The following is a 25249-nucleotide window of genomic DNA, read 5'->3' on the forward strand; positions in this document are numbered from 1 at the left end:
CATTGGGTACTAACCTTCTCTAAATAAATAAAATAACTTTATTTTTAATTTTACGTAAATGCAGTTGGCATTCTTTCCATTGTATGTGTACAAAGTTTTGTTCACTTACATGCATTAAATAACTGTAATAAATTAGGATCTAATTACCAATCAAAACCTTGTTTAATGGAGAAATATGTTTCCTAAAATATGTAGTTTTGTATTAGAATTCATATGTAAATTAGGCATCCCTTCCCCTTAACAGCTGATTTTAAAGGTGTTTAATTCACTTCTTTAAAGATATAAAATATGTATGTGTATGTGTAGTGAGGTTAAAGTTTTTCCACTGGATTGGCCATGTGGGTAAGAGGAGTTACTTTACTGCCCGGAAAGGGCATCACAGAGTGATAGAACCTTGGGATGTAGCCATACTCTGGTTTTGAGCCACACTCTGGATTTACTTTTGTCAGTCTTCCCAGATGGATCAAGTTCTGTGACCCTGTCTGCAAAGCTCGCAAGGGACGAACTAGATTTGTAGTTAGAATGTCAGATTTTCAGAGACCAAATACTGCATTGGTGGCGCTTTTTTTTTTAGTGGCACATTTTCATCTTTTAGGGAAGTTTATATGAAAGATAAATTGTAATCATAAGGCTAGTGGGCATAGATTCAGATTCCAGGGTGGGTGGGGGAAGAGGTTGGTTGATTTATTTAAAAACAAGTGTCCTATCTGCTATAGAAATGGAGACATATCAGAGACTATCCTTTGATTGGCTGGTTAGAACATAGTCTTCCTCTTTGGAATTCTCTTTTTTTTAAGACTCCATGTTGTCTGTCTTTCTATTAGAACGTTTACCCTTGGAATCATTTGAGTAAGTGAATCTTCTGATACATTAGTATCATCATACTTTCCCAAAACTATCATAGTCCTCTAAACTGGACATGGCTTTTCAGACATTCCCTCAGCTATCCATTTACTAACTTTGTTAGGAAGGATTGCCCATATATATATAATATATATAATATATAAAATATATAATACATATATATTTTTAAAGGATTTTATTTATTGATTTTAAAGAGAGGAGAGAAAGAGAAGGGGGAGCAGAGGAGCAGGAAGCTTCAACTCATAGTAATTGCTTCCCTTATGTGCCTTGATGGGGCAAGCCCAGGATTTCGAACCAGTGACCTCAGCATTCCAGGTCAAGGCTTTATACACTGCGTCACCACAGGTCAGACTGCCTATAAATATTGATGACCAGTTTTATCTCTCACTTGTTGAGTGTTACAGATATTGCAAATTTTACTCTAAATGGGTAACATATCCTCTTTTGAAGCTGGGGAGGGGATTATTACTGTTTTGTGCTTGTCTATACCATTTTCTACCTTGTTATTAACTGTTAATTTTTGCCTGTCTGTTTCAGGCCATATTGTAATTCTGAATCATGTCTGATAACGGAGAACTGGAAGACAAACCTCCGGCACCTCCCGTGAGAATGAGCAGTACCATTTTTAGCACTGGAGGCAAAGACCCCTTGTCAGCTAATCACAGTTTGAAACCTCTGCCCTCTGTTCCGGAGGAGAAGAAGCCCAGGAATAAAATCATCTCTATATTCTCAGGCACAGAAAAAGGTAAATAATTATTATGATTTCAAGAGTCTCAGTTATTTTGTTATTCATTTTGACATCCTTATTTTTTTAAATTAAATTTAATGGGGTGACATAGATCAATAAGAGTACCTAGGTGTCAGGTGAACATCTCTATAGCATTTGAACTGTTGATTGTGTTGTGTTGTGTGCCCACCACCCAAAGTCAGGTTATTTTCTGTGTACAGTATTTGTTCCTTTTTACTCTTGATACTTTTTAATTAAAGCATAAGTTGATATTTTTTATGGTGAGAGCAGTAACTATCCAAGAAAACAATTAATGGTGGTATATAAGAACTGTTAGAAAGCCTAATTTATTTAAAACTGTGATAAAAAAGAATAAAAGTTGTTGCTCAGCTGATTTGTTATGTGGTACTCATCTTCATTTTCAGACACTAGAACTGTAGTTGTGGCTTCCCAACATTAGTGAAATTTGTGATATTTGAGAAAGACCTACTATTATAAGAAAAGTAATATAAGAGTCTACAGTTCCCTATCTAAAATCTTTGGAGCCAGCTGTGTTTTGGAATTAAGAAGTTTTCTGATTTCTGAGAGTAGTAGGAATATTGCCTTTTTTCTCATGTGTTCTTTTGATGTCCTCAGAAGCTTCTGAGGCAGCACTCAGCAGTGTGTTAACATATCTTCAACAAATAGGAGTCTAGTCCAGTGAAAGAGGTGTTTTGTGAAACTTGTTTTAGTCATGTGTGTATAGGAATACTTCTTTTTATGTGCTTCCCAGATACTGCATTGTTTTTAGAAATTGAAAGTTTGTGGCAACCCTGCATTGAGCAACTCTTATCAGCACCATGTTTCCAACAGCCATTTGCTCATTTTGTGCCTGTCACATTTTGGTAATTCTCATAATATTTTACACTTTTTCATTATTTGTTATGGAATCTGTGATCAGTGATCTTTGATGTTACTGTTGTAATTGTTTGAGGGTGCAACAAACTACACCTATGTAAGATGGCAAACTTAATAGATAAATGTTGTGTCCTTCTCCCATCTCTCTCCCTCTCCTTGGGCCTCCCTATTTCCTGAGACATATTATTGAAATCAGGCTAATTGATGACTTTACAATGGCCTCTAAGTGTTCAAATGAAAGGAAGAGCTGCATGTCTGTCACTTTAAATCAAAAGGTAGAAATGATTAAGCTTAATGGGGAAGGCTTGTCAAAAGCTGAGACAGGCCAGATGCTACTAGGCCTTTTGTACCAAACAGCCAAGTGATAAATACAATGGAAAAGTTCTTGAAGGAAATTAAAAGTGCTACTCTAGCAAAAGTACAAATGATAAGAAAGTGAAACAGCCTATTGCTGATATGGAGAAAGTTTTAGTGGTCTGGATAGAAGATTGAACTAACCACAATATTCCCTTAACCAAAGCTTAATCCAGAGCAAGGCCCTAACTTTCTTCACTTCTTTTAAAAGCTGAGAGAGTTGAGGAAGCTGCAGAAGAAAAGTTTGAAACTTGCAGAAGTTGATTCATGAGGTTTAAGAAAGAAGGCATCTCCATAACATTAAAGTGCAAGGTGAAGCAGGAAGTACTGATACAAAAGCAGTAGCAGGTTCTTCAAAAGATCTAGTAGCGGCCCTGGCTGTTTGGCTCAGTGGTAGAGTATCAGCCCAGCATGTGGATGTCCCAGGTTCAGTTCGCAGTCAGGACACACAGAAGCGCCCATCTGCTCCTCTACCCCTCTCCCTCTCGCTTGTCTTTCTCCCCCCCCCACCCCACCTCCTGCAGCCACGGCTCAATTGGAGCAAGTTGGCCCTGGGCACTGAGGATGTGTCCATGACCTCTGCCTCAGGTGCTAAGAAGAGCTCAGTTGCTGAACAGCGGAGCTACACACCAGATAGAGCATCACCCCCTAGTGGGCTTGTGAGGTGCATCCCAGTCAGGGCGCATGTAGGGGTCTGTCTTTGCCTTCCCTCTTCTCACCAAATAAACAAACAAACAAATAAGATCTAGTAAGATAGTCAATGAAGGTGTCTACACTAAACAACAGATCTTCGATGTAAATGAAAACAGCCTTATACTGGAAGAAAATGCCATCTAGGACTTTCATACCTAGAGAGAAGTCATTGCCTGGCTTCAAAGCTTCAAAGGACAGGCTGAATCTTTTGTTAGGAGCTAATACAGCTGATGATTTTAAGTTGAAGCCAATACTCTTTACCATTCCGAAAATCCTAGGGCCCTTAAAAATTATGCTAAATCTACTCTGCCTGTACTCTATAAATCGAACAACAAAGCCTGATGACAGACACCTGTTAAGAGCATAGTTTACTAAATATCTTAAGCCCACTGTTGATACCTACTACTAAGGAAAAAAGCTTTCTTTCAAGATACCACTGCTCATTGACAATGCAACTTGTGACCCCAGAACTCTGATGGAGATGTACGAGATTAACATTGGTTTCATGCTTGCTAACACAATATCCATTATGCAGCACATTGGATCAAAGAGTAATTTTGACTTTCAAGTCTTATGATTTGAGGAATACATTTTGTAAGGCTCTAGCTGCTATCGATAGTGTGTCCTCTGATGGATCTGGGCAAAGTAAATTGAAAACCTTCTGGAAAAGATTCACCATTCTAGATGCCATTAAAAACGTGTGCTTCTTGAGAAGAGGTCAGAATATCAACATTAGCAGGAGTTTGGAAGAAGTTGGTTCCAATCCTTATGGATGACTTTGAAACATTTAACTTCAGTAGAGGAAGTAACTATTTGTGTGGTAGAAATAGCAAGAAGTGTAACCTCAGGATATGACTGAATTGCTGTAATGATAAAACTTGAACAGATGAGGAGTTGCTTATTGATGAACAAAGAAAGTGGTTTTGATAGGGGAACTCAGGAGTTAAAATTTTAACCTGAGGAATGATGGCTTTAGTTATGGTCCTTGGGCTTAATGGTTAATGTAGGTAGAGACTTTGTTCCAGGAGCTTTGTTCCCTGAGTGGGCTTGCAGGACTTAACAAGATCTGCAAGTAGTCCACTTCTGTGCCCCATGGGTCTGTAAGCATAGCCTTTGTGCTCCAAGGACAGAACCCCACTGGCTATAATCCAGTTAACTTTGACTATGATCTAAACCAGTGGTCCCCAACCTTTTTTGGGCCACGGACCAGTTTAATGTTAGAAAACATTTTCATGGACCAGCCTTTAGGGTGGGATGGATAAATGTATCACGTGACTGAGACAAGCATCAAGAGTGAGTCTTAGACGGATGTAACAGAGGGAATCTGGTCATTTTTAAAAAATAAAACATCATTCAGACTTAAATATAAATAAAACAGAAATAATGTAAGTTATTTATTCTTTCTCTGCGGACCGGTACCAAATGGCCCACGGACCAGTACCAGTCCGCGGCCTGGGGATTGGGGACCACTGATCTAAACCTTTAAGTATTCCTATCTTCCCCTTGTAAAAAGATTGGCTTGGGATAGGGCGTAGAAACAGCTTTGGGTACATGAACCCCATCTCTTCAGATCACTGGCCATCTAAATAAAATGCCCTTAAAAGATTCAATCCCTGCCTGACCTGTGGTGGTTCAGTGGATAAAATGTCTCCCTGGAACGCTGAGGTCACCAGTTCAAAACCCTGGGCATGCCGGGTCAAGCCACATGTGGGAGTTGATGCTTCCTGCACCTCACCAGCCCCCTTTTTCTCTGTCTTTCTCTCCTCTCTCTAAAAAATCAATAAATAAAATCTTAAAGAAAAAAAAGTTCGATCCTTGTCTCTATTTATTTGGCTGAAACGGTGACAGGCAGCATAAACTCCAGTATTTCCAGTTTCAGTTTCTTGAGATGAAATCTACCCCTGGTGAAGATGCTATGAAAATTGTTGAAATGATAGCAAAGGATTTAGAATATATATAAGCTTAGTTGATAAAGCAGCAGGAGGGTTTGAGAGGATTAACCCCAGTTTTGAAAAGCATCATTTGCTACAGAAAAATTGGTGAAAGGATGAATCAATCGATGCAGCAGGCATTTCATTGTCTTATTCTAATAAATTGCCACAGCCACACAACCACCCCAACCTTCAGGAACTACTACTCTGATCAAGCCAGCAGCCAGCAGCATCGAGGCAAGACCCTCTCCAGCAAAAAGATTATGACTGGATGAAGGCACAGTGATGGTTAGCATTTTCTAGCAAAAACGTATTTTTAAATTTAATATATACCATATTTCCCCGTGTATAAGATGCTCCCATGTATAAAACGCACCTTAATTTTGGGGCCCGAAATTTGGGGGGAAAAATGTATTACATATAGTTATTGAACTCACGTTTTCATCATAAAATTCATATAACTCGTTATCACTGTCAGAACTCCCATCCATTAGCTTATCCTCATCTGTGTCTAATGAAGAATCAGTCTTCAAAAATGAGCGCAAAAACAAGCATGAAAAAGCAGGAAATGCAATTTAAAAAATCTACAACCACTGTATACAAGATGCACCCAGTTTTTAGACCCCAAATTTTTCAAAAAAGTGTGCATCTTATACATGGGGAAATACAATACATTATGTCTTATAGACATTATACTATTGGACACTTCATAGACTATAATATAGTGTAAACATAACATTTATATGCACTGGAAAATAAAATTTTGTGTGACTTGCTTTATTGTGATACTCACTTTATTGTGGTGGTCTGGAACTGAACCCACAGTATTTCTGAGGAGTGCCTGTACTGGGTCAAGATGTAAAATCTTTTGGTGTGGGTTCTGAACAAAAATTTAAAGTTTGCTGTGAGGTATAGACTTAGAGGTAAAATTGCTGGATTACAGGGTATTCCCATGTTTGGCTTGACTAGATTTGTCAGATCGCTTTTTAAAGTTTTTTTGTGTTCGTTCTTACTCACAGAACATAGATGTTTCCATTACAGGACTTCAGTTTTTGCCAAGTTGAGAGGTGTAAAATGCTATCTTATTGTGGTTTTAATTTGCATTTCTCTGATGACTCTGGAAATAATAGCCTTTTCTTATGTTAATTTACCAATCATTTGTTTTCTGTGACATTCTTTAATCCATTTTCCTATTAACTTTTTTATTAATATACATTTCTAATAGTTTATATATTAATCCTTTGTCAGTTATATCTGTTATGTTATTAAATATAGTTTTCCAAGTTATTTGCTTTTTCAAAACCTTTTCAGTGGTATCTTTTGATGAATAGAAGTTAACTTTTGATGAATAGAAGTTAATTTTGGTGGTGTTGAACTGATTGATTTCTTTTATGGTTGAGTTTTTTGTGTTTTAAGAAACCGTTGCCAAGACTTGAGGAGGTGAACATACATATGGTATACAGATGATATGTTGTGAAATTGCACACCTGAAACCTGTATAATTTAGTGAACCAATGTCTCCCCAATAAATTCAATAAAAAGGAAAAAAATCATTGCCAAATTAAGCATCAAAGATACTCTCTTTAAAAGTTTTACAGTTTAGCCTGACTTGTAGTGTCGCAGTGGATAAATGGTTGACCCGGAACGCTGAGGTCCCTGATTTGGAACCCTGGGCTTGCCTGGTCAAGGCACATATGGGAGTTGATGCTTCTAGGTCCTCCCCCCCTTCTCTCTCTCTGTCTCTCCTCTCTCTCTCTCCCTCTGTCTCTCCCTCTCCTCTCTAAAATGAATAAAAAATTTTTAAAAAATTAAAATTAAAAAAAAAGTTTTACAGTTCAGCCTGACCAGGTAGTGGTGCAGTAGATGAGCATCAACCTGGAATGCTGAGGTCCCAGGTTCGAAACCCCAAGGTTGTTAGCTTGAGTGTGGGGTTGATGGCTTGAGCCCAAGGTCACTGGCTTGAGCAAAGGGTTTTTGGCTCAGCTGGAGCCCCTCTGGTCAAGGCACATATGAGAAAGCAGTCTATGAGTACAATGCTACAACTACAAGTTGATGCTCTCTCTCCCTTCCTGTTTGACTCAAAAATAAATAAATAAACAAACAAATAAAAGTTTTACAGTTTAAAAGGAAAAGAAAAAAAGTTTTGCAGTGTGTCTTTTACAATGTAAACCTTTGAATTATCTGGATTTGGTTTTTGTGGATCTGGACAGAGAGAACCATTTTTACTGTTTTTAAACCAGTGTTCCAGACCATTTGTTAAAAATTTTATCACTTCCCATACTGACCTGTAACACTAGCCACTATCTGTCAGGTTTCCGTGTTCTCTATTTTATTGCATTGGCTTATTTTTCTGTACCGAGCTGATAATGGCTCTAATTAATATGGCTTATAATTTGTAATACCTGATAGTGGTATACTGGTTCTGGTGTGGTTTGTGTGTGGTGTCATATAAAAAGCATTTTACTAGACCTGCACGTGGAGAAACTTAGACTTTTGCAGTAAGATTTATTTGGAAAGGAAATGGTTGCTCACAGGCTTTTTAGTCTCAGCTCTGTCTTGTCAAGGGAAAAGTACAGTTTTGTCTTCATTAAACTCAGTATAAAATCCAAAATCCAGATATTCTGTGTCATGGTTTAGCCCGTACAAAAGCTTATTCCAGTTCAGGTGCTGCTCAAAGCCTGTACTTGGGAGACCATCCACCTGCCAGTTGGACAAACTATGAATGAATAAGCAGGACAAGCTTATTTCCAAGGAGGAAGACAGCGACCTTTACTAAGCCTGTGTTTGTATTGCCAGGCTGGGAAGGACTAGTTTTGCTTTAAGCCAACCAATCACTTTCTTTAAGATTTCATGGGCTTGTGTTGGTCTTTTTCACTAACCAGTCAAATCCTTCTTCTAGGCTAGACTGACAAGCCTCTATGGCCACCATTTTGGCTTCCACTGCACATGCCTTAAAGTGGGAACACAGAAACACCTCCTCCCAGCACTGGATGGGCAGTGCCTTGGAGAGATTCCTTTCAAACCTGAGTCTGGGGGGCTGAGGGCACAGTGGGCTGTGAGAGCACAGTAGATTCCTGAAATGTGTAAATTGAGTCTTATGAATACTACTATAGCCTTTTAGCAAATTAAGGTAAATGAGATGTTGTAGCTTTCTACCAAAGTAGGCTTCCCAGATTTATAAAATATAATGTCCAACACCCTTTACTCTCTTTTCCCATCAATATTTACTACCCATCTACATTAACAATATAATAAATCTGCTGCCAGGTTCTTCAGGATCTTTTGGCCCTTTGCTCTTTATACATTTCAGAATTTGATTATTATTTAGATTTTGTTTTTGTTTTTTAAGGCCTGTTGATGTTTTGATTAGAATTGCATCAAATTTGTTGAGGAAGTTGGGGAGAATTGCATTCAGCTTTGCATTTGAGAATATAACATCGGCAGAGTCTCCTTGTGTAGCCTATTTGGAGAGAGATTTAGAAGCGCAATAGTTTTTGGTTAGAGAGATGGACTGTTTGAAGGGTAGTGGGCTTCTTGATTCGTATTATTCCCAGATGCTCTTTCCTCCCTTTCCAGCCCAACCTCCCACACTTACTGTTCCTTCTTGGAAGCTTACACCTCTGACACAGCTGTGTCCTGGAGCTTTGAGAGTTAGGAATGAGGGGAACTCTGTGTGTGTATGCACATTCATGATTATAAGAATGCAGAAATCTACCTGCTTAACCACTCCCAACGTTTGTGCAGTAGCATTCTCCTGCCTATATCCTGAGTTGCTGTTTCTCTCTTTAGTTTTGTTCTACTTTTCATTTCCAGGGCATTCCTCATAGATTTTTTAAAAATTAACTTTACAGAGTAGTGTGGGCAAGGGAATGAGAATTATCAACTCATAGTTGCTTCCTCTTGTTGTTACTGGTTGCTTGTCATGTATGCCGTGACCAGGCAAGTCCACGGTTTCGAACTAGTGACCTTCGGCCAGGCAGATTTTGTTTTATGATAAAAAGATTTGGTGTAGAATGGAATGGCTACAATATGTGCTTAGTCTGTCATCTTGAACCAGATGTCTGGAAGGGAAAATACTCTGTCATTATTTCAAAAAATCAGAATGACTTTAAGGTTTTTGACATCTCTAATGTAAAGCCTGATCTAGAGATACTCATTTTATTCTCAAATTGTCATCCCTTTATGCTATCCTTGCTAACAAACAACTATTTTTATTTTAAAAAAAGAAAAGAATGCACCTGACCTGTGGTGACGCAGTGGATAGATACGGCTTTGACCTGGAATGCCGAGGTCGTTGGTTCAAAACCCCGGGATTGCCCAGTCAGGGCACATAAGAGAGGCAACTACTACAAGTTGGTGCTTCCCTCTCCTCCTCTCTTCTCTCTCTCACCTCTCTATAAAATCTGTAAAAAAAAAAAAAAAAAAAGAAAAAGAAAAGAAAATCAGCGTCATTGGAAAATTAAGAAAACTAGATAGTATGCCTTTTATGGCAACTTAATTGAACAAATCTTTTTCACATCCCTGTTAATGCGTATTATATGTACACTGTGAGTCATCAGAGATAACAACAACAAGCAAAAGCACATAGTGTTCCTGCCCTCGTGGCACTAATCAAAAACTACAGCACATAATTACAAACTGAATTGTGATAATAGGGATAGTGTAAGATGTCTTCCCTACCTGAGAAGGCTTCCTAAAGAAATGACCTTTAAGTTGAAGGTTAAAAGATGAGTAACTGCCTGACCAGGTGGTGGCGCAGTGGATAGAGCGTCGGACTGGGATTCAGAGGACCCAGGTTCGAGACCCCGAGGTCGCCAGCTTGAGCGCGGGCTCATCTGGCTTGAGCAAAGAGCTCACCAGCTTAGACCCAAGGTCGCTGGCTCCAGCAGGGGGTTACTCGGTCTGCTGAAGGCCCGCGGTCAAGGCACATGTGAGAAAGCAATCGATGAACAACTAAGAAGTCGCAACGCGCAACGAGAAACTGATGATTGATGCTTCTCATCTTTCTCCGTTCCTGTCTGTCTGTCCCTGTCTATCTCTGCCTCTGTAAAAAAAAAAAAAAAAAAAAAAAAAACCTTAAAAAAAAAAAAGATGAGTAACTGACCCCGGCTGGATAGCTCAGTTGGTTAGAGCATAGTTCTGAGAAATGTTGTGGGTTCAGTCCCCTATCAGGGCACATAGAGGAACAGATCAATGTTTCTGTCTCTTTCTCCCTTCCTTTCTCTCTAAACTCAGTTGGGGAAAAAAGAAAAGAAAAGAAAAGATGAATAGGTGAAAACAGGGAAGATTTTGATAGTTAAAAAGTGTGTTCTGGGCCCTGGCCGGTTGGCTCAGCGGTAGAGCGTCGGCCTAGCGTGCGGAGGACCTGGGTTCGATTCCCGGCCAGGGCACACAGGGGAAGCGCCCATTTGCTTCTCCACCCCTCCGCCGCGCCTTCCTCTCTGTCTCTCTCTTTTCCTCCCGCAGCCAGGGCTCCATTGGAGCAAGGACGGCCCGAGCGCTGGGGATGGCTCTGTGGCCTCTGCCCCAGGTGCTGGAGTGGCTCTGGTCACGGCAGAGCGAAGCCCTGGAGGGGCAGAGCATCGCCCTATGGTGGGCGTGCCGGGTGGATCCCGGTCGGGCGCATGTAGGAATCTGACTGTCTCTCCCTGTTTCCAGCTTCAGAAAAATGCAAAAAAAAAAAAAAAAAAAAAAAAAGTGTGTTCTGCCTTGGCCTGATAGCTCAGTTGGCTAAGCTTCATCCCGAAACACCTGTCCTCAATCAGGGCGGTGTATACAAGAATCAGTCAATGAATGCATAAATAAAGTGGAACAACTTATCAATGTTAACTGCCCCTTCCTCTCTCTATCTGAAATCAATAAATAAAATTTAAAAATTTAACTTTTAAAAGCAGAGAGGGAGAGAGAATTGCATAGCATAATGAATATAGGAAACTACAGACAGTAGAAGGGGCTGTATAGCTGAGGTAGGCAGGAGCAGGTCGCAAAGGGCCTTGTATTCCATGCTACAGAGCTCAGATTTTCTGTTCCTGAGAATCGTGGCAGAATTGGAAACAGGAAAGACCTGGTCACATTTCGGTCTTAAATAGAGGCTAGTAGCTGTATAGAAAATAGGTTTTGTTAGTGAAAATGGTGATTATCTATTATCTTGGCTTATTTTTAAAAGCTCTAGTTAGTTAACAGTGATGAGTGGTATACTATTTATTAACTAAAGCAATTTGACATCTATTTATTCAGCCTATAAGCAAGCATCTTCGGTTCTGGTTGGTTATAAAGATGATGGACTTAGAACTGTAAATACTTGCCTGAGCAGGTGGTGCTGCCATGGATAGAATGTCGACCTGGGACACTGGGGACCTAGGTTCAAAACCCTGAGGTGGCCGGCTTAAGCATGGGTCATAGACATGACCCCATGGTGGCTGGCTTGAGCCCAAAGGTTTCTGACTTGAAGCCTAAGGTGGCTGGGTTGAGCAAAGGGTCACTGGCTCGGCTGGAGTCCCCCCCCCCCCTTAACAAGGCATATATGAGAAAGCAATCAGTGAACAACTAAAATGCCACAACCATGAGTTGATGTTTCTCATCTCTCTCCCTTCCTGTCTGTCTCTCCCTCTCTCTCTTGCAAAAAGAAAGAAAAAGAACTGTAAATACGCCTTTTGGTCAAAAAATCTAATTCTAGCCTGAACTGTGGTGGCACAGAGAATGGAGCATTCAACCTGGAATCCTCAGGTTGCTGGCTCAAAACCCCAGGCTTGTTCAGTCAAGACACATACAAGTAGTAACAGCTACGAGTTGATGATTCCTGTTCTTCCCCCCTTCTCTCTCTTAAAAAAATAATAAAATCTTTAAAAAAATAAATGAAAATAAAAATCAAATTCTAAGATTTAGCCCACACTTCTTTTCCTGTTTCCTAGAGAATAGCCTTCTCTGTGATGGAACAAGTTTAGTTCACCAATTTGAAGCTGTCCTGGGTCAGAAGAACAAAGGGGTAATCACTGGTTGTTTTAGGTTAGAAACAGACGTCTTCCTTTAAAGAGATGGGTTATTTGTTGTTTTTCTCGTAGACTAGCTCAAATGTAGTCTAAAAGGTGGTGGGTGGCCTTAAAGGATGTGGCAGTGGCATGCTTAGGATTCTAAGTATCTTTTGTGCAGCACATGACTCCGGCCGCTACCTAGGCTGAAGGTTGTTTGCTGCCTGCCTGCTCGTTTTATCATCTAATGAAGTTGGAAAATGATTCTAATCATCTTTTTCCCCCTTGTCCACTAACTAGTTGTATATTTTATTAAAAGAAGTTTCTTTCCCTGGTTCATTACTTCCCATTAAGTGATCCAGTTGTCTGGAGGACATCATGTAGATAATTGTGAATTTTTGTTGTTGTTCCTTGTAGTTTTTGGCTTTCAGAGTTATAAAGCAGTGATTCTGTTTATATAGCAGTTTCCTTCTAGCATGTTGTTTGATTTGAGACATGCTTCAATATGTTTTTAAAGATTTGTTGATTTTACAGAGAGAGGAGGGGGTGGAACAAGAAGTAACAACTCATAATTGCTTCGCTTTAGTTGTTCATTGGTTGCTTGTTGTATGCCATTTGACCAGGCAAGCCCAGAATTTTGAACCAGCAACCTCAGCATTCTAGGTTGATGCCTCTTCCACTGTGCCTCCACAGGCCAGGCGCAGTATGTTTTTATTTTAGATACTTTTTTTTTTTTTTTGTATTTTTCTGAAGTTGGAAACAGGGAGGCAGTCAGACAGACTCCCCCGCATGCGCCCGACTGGGATCCACCTGGCATGCCCACCAGGGGGCGTTGCTCTGTTGCAACCAGAGCCATTCTACACGTGAGGCAGAGGCCATAGAGCCATCCTCAGTGCCTGGGCCATCTTTGCTCCAATGGAGCATTGGCTGCAGGAGGGGAAGAGAGAGACAGAGAGGAAGAAGAGGAGTAGGGGTGGAGAAGCAGATAGGTGCCTCTCCTATGTGCCCTGGCCAGGAATCGAACCCGTGACTCCTGCACGCCAGGCTGACGCTCAACCACTGAGCCAACCGGCCAGGGCCTAGATACTTTTTATGATACTCTTTTCATCTCCCTATTGGGACTACTGAATATAAGGGGTGTATATGTGTGTGATACATAAAAAGAAATGGCATTAAATAGTAGATTTTTAGGATATTGTGTCCTTTTAAGTGGGCTAATATATATAAATATGTTTCAAGTTTTGCTTAATTATTTTCTACTTCTTTCCTTTAACTTTTTATTCTATATTTCTAACATATGAAGCTTGCTTGCTTTCCTTTTTTTTTTTTTTTTTGAGAGGGACAGACAGACAGGGAAGGAGAGAGATGAGAAGCATCATTTTTCGTTGTGGCACCTTAGTTGTTCATTTATTGCTTTTTTATATGTACCTTGACCGGGGAGGGGGGGCTACAGCAGTCTGAGTAACCCCTTGCTCGAGCCAGCAACCTTGGGTCCAAGCTGGTGAGCCTTGCTCAAACCAGATGAGCCCGCGCTCAAGCTGGAGACCTTGGGGTTTTGAACCTGGGTCCTCTGTGTCCCAGTCCAACGCTCTATCCACTGCGCCACCACCTAGTCAGGCTAAACTTTCTTTAATATATGTCTCTAAACTTAACATTCCCAAGTCAAAAAAATATGGCTGGTCCTTAGACACAAGAGGACAGAATTGTCTTGCTTTGCGTCTTGTCTTTCCCCTTTCTATATACCTAATCATATTTCCTTCTTGTTTCAGACTGCTTTTTCTTTATGTGTCAAGAAATATAACCTGCAACTATATTTCTTATAACTTGATTCACCTGTTACTGCACTATATTTCTTATAACTTGATTCACCTGTGAGACTGATTCTGGCTTAGTTAGGTATTCACCGCAGAACTAATCTAACTGGCTGGGAGTGTGGGGAACTATGGCTAACCTGGCTTGAGTCAGATACCTACTTTGGACCAGTCATCTGTAATCAGGTTCATATAAGGAAATAGCTTCTTTCCCAACCATGTGCATATCAGAGGTGGGATGTTGAGTAGATCTTTTTTAAAAGAAGAAACAATCACTTTATAGTACAAGAAATTTTCATAGATTTTCTGTAAGCAGTTCAGAGCTGTCTAACAAGTAAACTAGTAGCTTATAGTTGGTTAATATTTTCTCTTTTGCAGGATATTGAGTTAGAAGTCAAGAGACATAAAGAGAAGTGGAAGGCATCCTTAAATTACTCACTAGTCAAAAAAAAAGAATATGTTTCCTACTAATGCTAGGTCAATAGCAACTCTGTAAACAAAGAATACTGTATGGAACATTCTAACTATATGTGCAGACCTATCAAGCAACTTGACTTTTAGCTCTTCTATATTAGGAGACCCTTCTGGTTAAACATAGCAGACTGGCCCTATTCCTCTATTGACTGTTCCTCCCCACACCCAACTAAAATGACATGTAAAAAAAAAAAGAAAAAATGTATACCAAAGGGTAAAGTGAACACGGGAAGTACCAGTAATACAAAAGAGGTTTTAGTACAGCGTGACCAGGCGGTGGCACAGTTGATAGAGTATCGGACTGGGATGCAGAGGACCCAGGTTCAAAACCTTGAGGTCGCTGGCTTGAGCGCAGGTTCATCCAGCTTGAGCGTGGGATCATAGACATGACCCCATAGTCACTGGCTTGAGCAAGGGGTCACTTACTCTGCTGTAGCCCCTTAATCAAGGCGCACATGGAAAAGCAATCAATGAATAACTGAGGAGCCTCAACGAAGAATTGATGCTTCTCATCTTTCTCCCTTCCTGTCGCTATCTGTCTCTCTCTCTCTCTCTGTCTCTTCACAAAAAAAAAAAAAAAAAAGAGAGAGATTTCAGTACATATTTGGAAGATTAAAGCTATGGAGAAGTGTGAACTGACTAAGCAAAACAGTGGAAGACATTCTAAGCATTTGCAGAGGGGAATTTCTGTGAGAATTGAACCAGTTTTCCTTCTAAAAATCTCAGAGGCGCAGGATTTAGACATACACGGTAGTATGGGAAGGGTATGGGGGTAGAATAAACAGATTGAAATGGGGAGTTAAAAAGATGTAGATGTATAGGAAGTGTCAAAGGGCCATTAGGACCCCTCCTCTACCCCGTACAGCCATGCAAGTATAACTCCCATCCTCTGAGATAAGAACAAACTTATGCTTACATTTATTTTGGGAAAAATTAAACCTGAGAGGCATGAGAATGTAAAACTTGGATGGATTCAGTGGACAGTAACATATACTAAACTCCTTTCCTCTGCCCTTCTTTGGAAAGTCCTTAGCTTGACTCAAAGACCTTAGACAAAAGATGGGGAAGATTTCTCTCGGGATAAATAGAATGACCTGGAAAAAAAAGACTTTAAGTACCCTACATCCCACCTCTGTCTTTAATGAAAAGGCTGACTTACCTCCCAGTTAACTTTATTTAATTACTATATTTTTATTGGGGTGTCACTGGTTAACAAAATTATACAAGTTTCAGGTGTACAATTCTATTCCGCATCTTATGTCCACTGTATTGTGTGTTCACTCCCCCAAGTCAAGTCTCCATCCATTGCCATTTATCCCCCCTGTACCTTCCTTCTGTCCAGGCAACTTTTTAATACTTTTATATATGAAATTTCAGACATTTTGGGAAAACTCTGAACATAAGAGAGGCCAAAACAACAGGAACTAAAAGGGGTTGTAGAAGAAACGGACAGTGTAGAAAGAAAAAAGCCCAAACTACATACACACATAAACCATGTAATAGAGAAGATAAATTGCATCTACAAAACAAGAAAAGTATGAGAAGCCTGACCTGTGGTGGCGCAGTGGATAAAGCATCAACCTGGAACACTGAGGTCGCTGGTTCAAAACCCTGGGCTTGCCTGGTCAAGGCACATATGGGAGTTGATGCTTCCTGCTCCTCCCTTCTCTCTCTCTCTCTTTCTCTCTCCCTCTCTCCTCTCTAAAATGAATAAATAAATAAAGTCTTTTTTTTAAAAAAAAAAAAGAAAAGTATGAGAAATAGTTCTTGGAAAATTAACATTTAAGATAACCAAAATAAATTATGTCAATAGGTAAAAAGTGGAAGATAGTTAATAAAATTCTTCCAGATTATTAAACAGTAAAGATTAAAAATATGAGAGAAAAGATAACAGTTGTAAAATCAGACCAAGATGCACTGATATAACTAATAATGAACAAAGAAAATAGAAGGAAATAAAGAAATAATAAGAAAAAATTTCCCAGACCTGAAGAATATGATTTCCAGATGGAACGTGCCCACAGTCTAACTTGGGAACATTTTCATCATCCCTAAAAGAAACCTTATGCCCGTTAGCAATCATTTCCCATTGCTTGCTCTCCCCTACCCCAAACTCAGGCAGCCACTAATCTACTTTGCCTCCATATTTCTGCCCAGTAATGAATGAAAAACACATCAAATGACATCCTGAAATTTCATGGTACCACAGATAAGATGGCAAAACCTGTTATACTTTACTTCCAGTTAAGATGAAGTGGTGACAGACCAGATTTACCCCTCTACCTAAAAGAATTAAAAACACACAAAACAACGGTTTTCAAAACTTTGTATATTAGACCATAAAGGAAAGTGATCCCTAAGAGATGGGAAACAAGTTTAAACCCAACCATATTAATAATCATATTAAATGTAATGATCTATTATTCACCACAATTAAAAGGCAGAGATTATTAGATTGCAGATATAATTATATAATACCTAAGAGATATGCACTTAAAAAATATAAAGCCAGCCTGACCAGGTGGTGACGCAGTGGATAGAGCATAGGGCTGGGATGCTGAGCACCCAGGTTCGAAACCGCAAGGTCGCAGTTGAGCTTGGGATCATAGGCATCCATGGTCACTGGCTTGAAGCCCAGGGTTGCTGGCTTGAGCAAGAGTTCTCTGGCTCAGCTGGAGCCCCCAGTCAAGGCACATGTGAGAAAGCAATCAATGAACAATAAAGGTGCTGCATTTACAAGTTATGCTTCTCATCCCTCTCCCTAATTGTCTCTCCGTCTGTCTTTCCCTCCCACCCTCCATTCCTCTCTTCCTCTATCGTACACACACACACACACACCACACACACAGCCATAAATAGGTTAAGATAAAATAATTTAAAAAGTATGCTAATAGCAGCCCTGGCCGGTTTGCTCAGTGGTAGAGCATTGGTCTGGAGTATGGAAGTCCCAGGTTCAGTTCCCAGCCAAGGCACACAGAAGTGCCCATCTGCTTCTCTACCTCTCCTCCTTTCCCTCCTCTCTGTCTCTTCCCCTCCCATAGCCAAGGCTCCATCAGAACAAAGTTGGCCCAGGCGCTGAGGATGGCTCCATAGCCTCCACCTCAGGCGCTAGAATGGCTCCAGTTGCATCACTCCTAATGGAGTGATGCCCAATATGGGCAGAGCATCGCCCCCTAGTGGGCTTGCTGGGTAAATCTCGGTCGGGCACATGTGGGAGTCATTCTGCCTCCCTGCTGCTCACTTCAGAAAAATTTAAAAAAAAAAGTATGCTAACAATGAAAAGAAACCTGAACTAGCCATGCTTTTATATTAGACAAAATAGAATTTAGTGCAAAAAGTAGTGCCCTAAATATTTAAGGAATAAGAATAAGAAATAGGTTCTTTTATAATGATAATAGGGTCAGTTCATTGAGAGGACACAACAGAATTAAACTTTTATGTGCTTAATAGTAGAGCTTCAAAGTACATGAAGTAAAAATGGATAGAATTTCAAGTAGAATAGACAAACTACATCAGCAGAATACACATTCTTTTTAACTAAACACAGAACATTTACCAAGACAGATGATATTCTTGTGTTATATTAATAAATTTAGAAGGATTTAAATCACACAAAATATTCTGTGACCACAATGTAATTAAAGTAGAAATCAATAACAGATCACTGGACATATTTAGAAAATAAGTAAAACCCTTCCAAATAAATGAAATCAAAAAGATATTTAGAAAAGATATTAGGAACTTCTCCTGTATGTAGGGTCTCTGGCTCTCATGTACGCAGGGCTCCCATACATAAATATGTATTAAATTTGACGTTTTCTCTTGGTAAAAGTTAAAAGAAGAAAGAAAAAAGAGAAAAGATATTAAATAATGGAAATGAAAATTGTTTGATGGTGCTAACTTAGTACATACAGGAAAAATTTATAGTATTAAACACCCATATTAGAAAAGAAATATTTCTCCTGACCAGGCAGTGGCGTAGTGGATAGAGCATCGGACTGGGATGCCGAGGACCCAGGTTCGAGACCCCGAGGTCACCAGCTTGAGTGTGGGATCATCTGGTTTGAGCAAAAGCTCACCAGCTTGAGCCCAAGATCGCTGGCTCTAGCAAGGGATCACTCTGTCTGCTGAAGGCCCATGGTCAAGGCACATATGAGAAAGTAATCAATGAACAACTAAGGTGTTGCAACAAAAAACTGATGATTGATACTTCTTATCTGTCTGTCCCTGTCTATCCCTCTCACTGACTCTCTCTGTCCCTGTAAAAAAAGAAAAAGAAAAATTTCAAAGCAGTGGCTTTTGTTAAGCCATCCTAATAAACTAAAAGGGAAGAGCAGATGAGATTCAAGAAAAAAATAAATAATAAAAATCACAGTGAAGATTAATGAAATAGATGGAAAAAACAATACCAAAAAATTAATGAAATCAAAATCTGACTTGTCAAGAATATCAGTAAAATGGATAAACCTCTAGCCAGACTGATGGGGGGAAAAAGACCAAAGTACCCATATTGAAAATGAGAGAGAGGTGGGAACCCTACAGGTTTGACAATATTAAAAAGATAAGGCTGCCCTACCAGATGTTGGCGCAGTGGATAGAGCATTGGGCTGGGGCACAGAGGACCAAGGTTTGAAACCCCAAGGTCCGAACCCCAAGATCATAGACATGACCCCATGGTCGCTGGCTTGAGCCCAAGGTCGCTGGCTTGAGCAAGAGGTCACTTGTTCTGCTGTAGCCTCCTGGTCAATGTACAACAAAGGTGCCACAATGAAGAATTGATCCTTCTCATCTCTTCTGCCTGCCTGTCTCTGTCTGTCCCTTTCTCTGTCACAAAAAAGAAGGTGATATTATGTACAAATATGTACAAATGAATTCAGAACAGTAAGGTGAGAGCCTGACCTGTGGGGGCGCAGTGGACAGAGTGTTGGCCTGGAGTGCTGAGGTCGCTAATTAGAAACCCCACCCAGGCTTGCCTAGTCAGGGCACATATGAGAAGCAGCTGCTAGGAGTTGATGCTTCCCACTTCTATCCCCTGTCTCTCTCTCTCTCAAATCAATAAATCAAATCTTTAAAGAAAAACATTAAGGTGGGAATATTTCAAATCTCACACAAGAAGAAATAGATTATTTGAAAACTTCATATTTAAGAATATTTAGTTTGTAGTTACTAAACTTTCCACATAGAAATGTCAAACCCAGATGAATCCATTAGTGAATTCTACCAAACAATTAAGAAAGAAACATCACCACTTTTATACTAACTTCCAGAAAACTGAATAGGAAGGAGTACTTTCCAACTCAATTTATGAGACCAGAGTTACTATGATACCCCAGCCAAAGACAAGGAAAGAAAGCTACATACCAATATCTTTTAAGGATACAAACACAAAATTTTAGCAATTAGAATCCAACAGTATATAAAAAGGGAAAGACATTATGACCAAGTTGATTGATTTCCTTTTAGGAATGCAAGGTTGGTATAACATTTGGAAATCAATCAGTGGAAGTTCACTATATTAACAAAAAAGAGAAGAGTAGCCATATATTCACCTCAGTAGATATAGAAGAAGCATTTGAAAAAATCCAATATCTATTTCTGATAAAAGCTTTCAACAAACTTAGATGAAAATGCCCTTAATCCAATAAAAGGAAGAAAATCCTGTGGGGGGAAAAATCCTATGATATCTTAAAAAATGCTACTGGAACTAAAAAGTAGGTATAGTATGGTTTTAGGATATGTGATTGATATTCAAGCCCTGGCAGGGGAGCTCAATTGGTTAGAGCGTCATCTGCTATGCCAAGGTTATAGGTTCAGTCCCCAGCAGGGGCATACAGTAATCAACCAGTGAATGTGTGAATAAGTGGAACAACAAATTGATGTTTGTCTCTTTCTCTCTCTTTCCCCCTTCCTCTAAAATCAATCAGTAAAAAATATTTTTTAAAGATTGAGATTCAACAATCCATTGCGTCTTCATATGCCATCAATGAACAATTGAAAATTAAAATTTTAAAAGCTGTACCATTTGCAGTAGGAACAGAAGTTTTGACAGTAAAGCAGAAATCTGGCAAAAGCAGTGACATATCTGTACACTGATAACTATAAAACATTACTGAGATATAATTTGGAAATGAAATAAATGGGCCTGACCTGTGATGGTGCAGTGGATAAAGCATCAACCTGGAACACCAAGGTCACCGGTTTGAAACCCTCGGCTTGCCTGGTCAAGGTATATATGGGAGTTGATGCTTCCTGTTCCTCCTCCCCTTCTCTCTCCCCTCTCTAAAATAAGTAAATAAAAAAATAAATGGAGATTTACTATTTTTATAGAGACAGACAGACAGGAAGGGAGAGATGAGAAGCGTCAAGTCTTCGTTGAGGCATCTTAGTTGTTCATTGATTGCTTTCTCATATGTGCCTTGACTGAGGGAGGGGGCTGCAGCAGAACGAATGACCCCTTGAGCTAGTGACCATGGGTTCAAGCCAGCAACCTTGGGCTTCAAGCCAGCAACCTTTGGGCTCAAGCTAGTGACCATGGGGTCATGTCTATGATCCCACGCTCAAGCTGGTGAGCCCATGCTCAAGCTAGTGAGCCCGCTCTCAAGCTGGTGAGCCCACACTCAAGCCGATGACCTCGGGGTTTTGAACCGGGGTCCTCTACGTCCCAGTCTGATGCTCTAGCCATTGGCCACTGCCTGGTCAGGCAAGACTCAATATTGTTAAGAAATCAGTTTTCTCTAAATTATCTTTAGATTCACTGCAATCCCAATCAAAATTCCAGCAAGCGTTTTTGTAAAAATGCCAAGCTCATTCTGGTATTCACATGGAAATCTAGCCAGACAGCTTTGAAAAAAGTAAAAAGTTATAAAGCTTATACTATGTAGTTTCAGTGCTTATTTTAAGACTTTAAATCAAGGCATTTAGGCATTTTCATAAAGATAAAGAGCATTGCAATAAAGTTGAGCATCTGGAAATAGACCCAACAGTGGTTTAAAATGGCATCGACCTTCTAATGGCAACACTGGAAATTAGAAATTATAACCTAAATATATTTATAGTAAAAAATTACCCAGAAGAGGAAAAAACACAGAAGCAAAAAAATAATAATAATTCTAGCACAGGACAAAGATGAATGACATTGATAGAACAGTAGCTCTGGCAGAAGCCTTCTGGTTAGAGCCAGGGGGTGCGAGCAAGGTGGTAGCGAAAAAAGGAAAAGAAACTGATATATTTGAATTTACAGAAAACCTTGATAGGTGTGTGGCAGAAATGTTGGAAAAATAGTTGGTGGAACCACAGAAAAGGAGGGGAACTTCAAAATGTAGTAGTTATTAACTTCAAAGGGAGACGTTAGGTTGCACAAGAAAGGTGATGTGAGCTTTGTAAACTACTTGTCTCTACAGTGTATATTATCTACATAGTGATTAAATTGTTTTTTATGAATTTAATATAGAATATAGATAGCCAAATGGAATATAGATTCCATTTGGAATATAGATAGCCAAATGGAAATAGGATTTCATAGATGTTGTTTTTCAAATTGGTCAGTATATAAGATATAGACCTTTGTTTATGGGAGAGTAAACCAGTGTTCCAAGGGGCTGTCTCTTCTGCCCTGTGTTTTTAATCAGGCCTGGTGCTGGGTCAGTCTGTGTGCCTCTATAATCGGGACATTGTCTGGTTGTTTCCACCCGTTTGATGACAGAATTAGTTACTGGACTTCATTTATCAGTTTTCTAAGTTTTCTAGCATTTATTTTCTTTAGGGGAAATCTCTTTTCTAGAATAACTTTGTTCCTGACCTGTGGTGGTGCAGTGGATAAAGCGTCGACCTGGAAATGCTGAGGTCGCTGGTTCGAAACCCTGGGCTTGCCTGGTCAGGGCACATATGGGAGTTGATGCTTCCTGCTCCTCCCCCCTGTCTCTCTCTTCTCTCTCTCTCTCTCTCTCTCTCCTCTCTAAAATGAATAAATAAAATAAAAATAATAAAAAGATTAAAAAAAAAAAAGAATAACTTTGTTCCTAATCTGTTTTAGGAAAAATATAAACATAAGTATGGTTACCTTTATTAATATTATTTAAATAGGCTGATTCTTTTTTTAATGCCCTTTAGGAAGTAGGAAGAAAGAAAAGGAACGGCCAGAAATTTCTCCTCCATCTGATTTTGAGCACACCATCCACGTTGGCTTTGATGCTGTTACTGGAGAATTCACTGTAAGTTTACCTCATTGGATCTCAAGCTTTTCCATTCAGGATTGTGTGAAGTTAACTTTCCTGTTCACATATTAACGGTGAATTCTTGGTGCTTTTCTCTTCTAAAAGTATGGATGGATCAGTCTTCTTCCTAGGGAGCTGGGCCTATTAATTATAATTATGCAAAATAGATTTTGATAAATAGACTTTTTAAAAATAGGCCTTTTAGAATTTAGTCAAACCTATAGTTGTATAGATTGATTCATGTCTTTTGTCATTCACCTCTGGAAATTGATTTTGTTAGAGCGACTCAAAGCATCTAATTTCTGACTCTTGTTAGGGCATGCCAGAACAGTGGGCTCGATTATTACAGACTTCCAATATCACCAAACTAGAGCAGAAGAAAAATCCTCAGGCTGTGCTGGATGTCTTAAAGTTCTATGACTCCAACACAGTGAAGCAGAAGTATCTGAGCTTTACTCCTCCAGGTAAGACATCAATCAGTTCTAAAAGCCTGATTCAAATGAGATTGCAGAGTTGTGAAGCTCTTCTAAGAAAAAGATTACTCCTAGAAATAAATTTTAAAAAATAATAATAAGCTATGGTTTTTTTCTCCACTTTTTTTTTTTTGTTTTTTTTTTGCTGCATAGAACTACCTTTTATAAACTGATTGGAGCAGCTCTTATGCATAATTTATTAAAAAGCTTTTTTTGTTCCAGGTAACTTTATTCAGGTGTAATTTACATGCTATAAAATTCACCCATTTGAAGTAGACATTTCAATGGTTTTTAGTAAATTTACAGAGTTCTGTTAAGATTAGAGATTTGTTGACTCAATCTTATATAAATTCTTGCTTGAATACTAGTATTGTCATTTTTCTCAAGACTTTATTCAATCAATCTGAGAACATTTTTATTTGCTCTGCTTTCTATTATCTTTTAATTTTATATGTTTTATTTTTTGAAATGTTAACATTATTTTCTGTTTTTTATTCAGAGAAAGATGGTTTTCCTTCTGGAACACCAGCAGTAAGTTAATGTTATTTCTTATAGTTCTTGTTATAAGTTAAGTTACCCAAAACAATTTTCACTTTTTATTATGCTTTCTGAAATAAATTACAGCTACTTAGAAATAACTATTTAATATATATTATATATTTTAACTAGCCAGTTGATCAGTTGAGGTAGCCATGTTAAACAAATAGAATATCCTTGATATGGTATTCAGTGTGACTAAAACTCACTATGTTCTAGGGCAGTTCAGCTACTTTGGTAATGTTTCCATTTGTAAACATGAATAGAAAACTTGCTAGCCTCTTCCTTTGGCAGCATTCTACCAAGTATAGACTTTGGAACATTGAACAATGGAGAAGCCTGTCAGTTTTCAGAGCTGTCAGAAACTTTAAGTTATCATTTGTCAGCACAATTACTTCTTATAAAGTCAGTGTTGTTTTCAGCTCCTCAGCAAGAATGAAACTCTCCTGGAGTTCATGAAAATTAAATGGTGTAACACAGTGTGCCCAACCTTTTTTGGGCCACAGACCAGTTTAATGTCAGAAAATATTTTCATGGACCGGCCTTTAGGGTGGGACAGATAAATGTATCATGTGACCGAGACAAGTGTCAAGAGTGAGTCTTAGACCAAGGGTCCCCCAGCTTTTTACACAGGGGGCCAGTTCACTGTCCCTCAGACCGTTGGAGGGCCAGACTATAAAAAAAACTATGAACAAATCCCTGTGCACACTGCACATATCTTATTTTAAAGTAAAAAAACAAAACGGGAACAAATACAATATTTAAAATAAAGAACAAATAAATTTAAATCAACAAACTGACCAGTATTTCAATGGGAACTATGGGCCTGCTTTTGGCTGAGATGGTCAATGTCCGGTTCCATATTTGTCACTGCTAGTCATAACAAGTGATATGACACGCTTCCGGAGCCCTGACGCGTGCATCCCGCATCACCGGAAGTAGTACTGTACGTGAGTGACACCATGCTTTGCGGCACCGTCACATACAGCACTCCAGGAGCACAGGATGCACAGGTGCTCTCACTGACCACTAATGAAAGAGGTGCCCCTTCTGGAAGTGTGGCGGGCTTTATAAATGGCCTCAGGGGGCCGCATGCGGCCCACGGGCTATAGTTTGGGGACCCCTGTCTTAGACGGATGTAACAGAGGGAATCTGGTCATTTTTTAAAATAAAACATTGTTCAGACTTAAATATAAATAAAACGGAAATAATGTAAGTTATTTATTCTTTCTCTGCGGACTGGTACCAAATGGCCTACGGACCGGTACCGGTCTGCAACCCAGGGGTTGGGGACCACTGGTGTAACA

General features: G+C 39.4%; 1 protein-coding gene across 2 annotated transcripts in view; it reads left to right on the forward strand.

Moving 5' to 3' along the window:
- Positions 1-25249, forward strand: part of PAK2 (p21 (RAC1) activated kinase 2) — a 118035-nt gene that overhangs the window by 44908 nt on the left and 47878 nt on the right. Inside the window, exons 1-5 of one of the 2 annotated variants that reach the window (XM_066240781.1) lie at positions 1271-1293; positions 1402-1609; positions 22829-22929; positions 23249-23396; positions 23905-23936. In XM_066240781.1, the coding sequence (XP_066096878.1) occupies positions 1423-1609; positions 22829-22929; positions 23249-23396; positions 23905-23936 (468 nt within the window). In that variant the 5' untranslated portion in view covers positions 1271-1293; positions 1402-1422. Of the gene's footprint in view, positions 1-1270; positions 1294-1401; positions 1610-22828; positions 22930-23248; positions 23397-23904; positions 23937-25249 lie in introns of those variants that run through there. The other variant, XM_066240780.1, reaches the window with a different exon arrangement.

This window comes from Saccopteryx bilineata, chromosome 8 (genome assembly GCF_036850765.1).
Source record: "Saccopteryx bilineata isolate mSacBil1 chromosome 8, mSacBil1_pri_phased_curated, whole genome shotgun sequence".
Taxonomy (NCBI): domain Eukaryota; kingdom Metazoa; phylum Chordata; class Mammalia; order Chiroptera; family Emballonuridae; genus Saccopteryx; species Saccopteryx bilineata.